At 20.5% G+C, this 1,465-nt stretch overlaps 1 protein-coding gene across 1 annotated transcript in view; it reads right to left on the reverse strand.

Moving 5' to 3' along the window:
* Positions 1 to 1,128: 1,128 nt before the first annotated feature.
* The window catches only part of ENU1_213040 (hypothetical protein), a gene marked incomplete at both ends in the record, with an annotated part of 932 nt that continues 595 nt past the window's right edge, over positions 1,129 to 1,465 (reverse strand). Inside the window, 2 exons of the mRNA XM_008862457.1 lie at positions 1,129 to 1,413; positions 1,455 to 1,465. The exon at positions 1,455 to 1,465 is cut by the window's right edge and continues 595 nt beyond it. Coding sequence (XP_008860679.1) covers positions 1,129 to 1,413; positions 1,455 to 1,465 — 296 coding nt within the window. The remainder of the gene's footprint in view (positions 1,414 to 1,454) is intronic.

The raw sequence follows: 1,465 nt of genomic DNA on the forward strand, positions 1-1,465 counted from the left end.
TTATTATTATTATTATTTTCTATTGGTTTAGTATTTGTTGTAATAATAATTTTATTAATTAGAGAATATTCTTTTAATTCATTTGAAATATTAGAAGGTAAATTGTTATTCATAAAATCAAGTTTCATTAATTCTAACCTTTGTTTTTTATTTGGTAATACAGAAGATATTGTTATTATTCCTTTAATATTAATAAATAATTTCTGAAGATTAATAAATTCTTTTAAATTAAGTGTTTCATTTTCAATAATAATGCCAAGTTCTTGTATTTTACTTTCACATCCATTAAGAAAATTTATATCTTTTATTAATATTTCATTAATATGAATATATTTGACTTGTTCCATAATTTGATGTGTTTTAAATGTTCTAAAATAACTACAATTTAATGTTAATACGTCTATATATGGAAATAATTTAAATTCTCTTATAAATTTAACACAACTATTACAATCTCTTTCTACTTTTTTTAAAAAGAACGGATTCTTTTTTACCATTTTAGGTACTTCTCCACATTTTTTATTAATAAAAACGAACTTTAGAATCGTTGAACAATCAGTAAAATATTGTATAATTGTTTTTAAAAATACTTTCTCTAGTGGATGAACTATTCTATTCATCTTAACACCCACAATTTACTTTTTTCAGTTTTTTATCCTTTTCAATTCGAAATTCGATGAAACTCTTATTTTAACATCAATTTTCGTTTTTTATGGTTTTCAAAAAAAATTCAACTTTTTTTATTAGTATTTTTTAGTTTTTCTTTATTAATTGAAAAAATTTATATTTTGTTAATGATTTTTTATATCGTTATTCTTTGGTTTTTGCTTACCTTCTTCTTTTTCTTTATGTCTCTGTTTCATACTAACTTATACTTAAATACAAAGAATAATTCACACAAATTTTTTTCTTTTAAATAACAAAATTAAAGACTAATATTCTATCAATAACAAAAATTAACATAAAAAACATGAATTAACAAAAAAAGATATTAATTAATGCTATTGACTTATATTTTTATATTGAGATATTATTGTATTAAAATTCTTGTTAAACTCATCACTACATACTCTCTCTGTTATTAAAGAAAAAGAAAGAAATATAAATAAATACATAAAAACGATTAAATTATAAAAAATAGTTGTTAATAAATGAAATCCTGTGTTTAATACGTTCATTCTCTCTTGTTAATTCTGTTATTTTAAATTTTAATTCACAATTTAGTTGCGAAGCAATCTCTAATTTACTTCCAGTCCAATGTTTTAATTCGTCAGTAGCAAAATCCATATTAGTTGAAGTATCTACTTCTTGTTTTCCTTTAACCAAATTAAATATTTCTTGAAAATCACCATTATAATCAGAACTAAGTGTAAATAAATTGTCTTTAAGTATATCCATTAATTCATTTAAAGACTGTTCTTGTTGTTTTAAGTTAATCATTCCAACTTCAAAACCAACAGGAGAA

This window comes from Entamoeba nuttalli (genome assembly GCF_000257125.1).
Source record: "Entamoeba nuttalli P19 unplaced genomic scaffold asmbl_10155, whole genome shotgun sequence".
Taxonomy (NCBI): Eukaryota; Evosea; order Mastigamoebida; family Endamoebidae; genus Entamoeba; species Entamoeba nuttalli.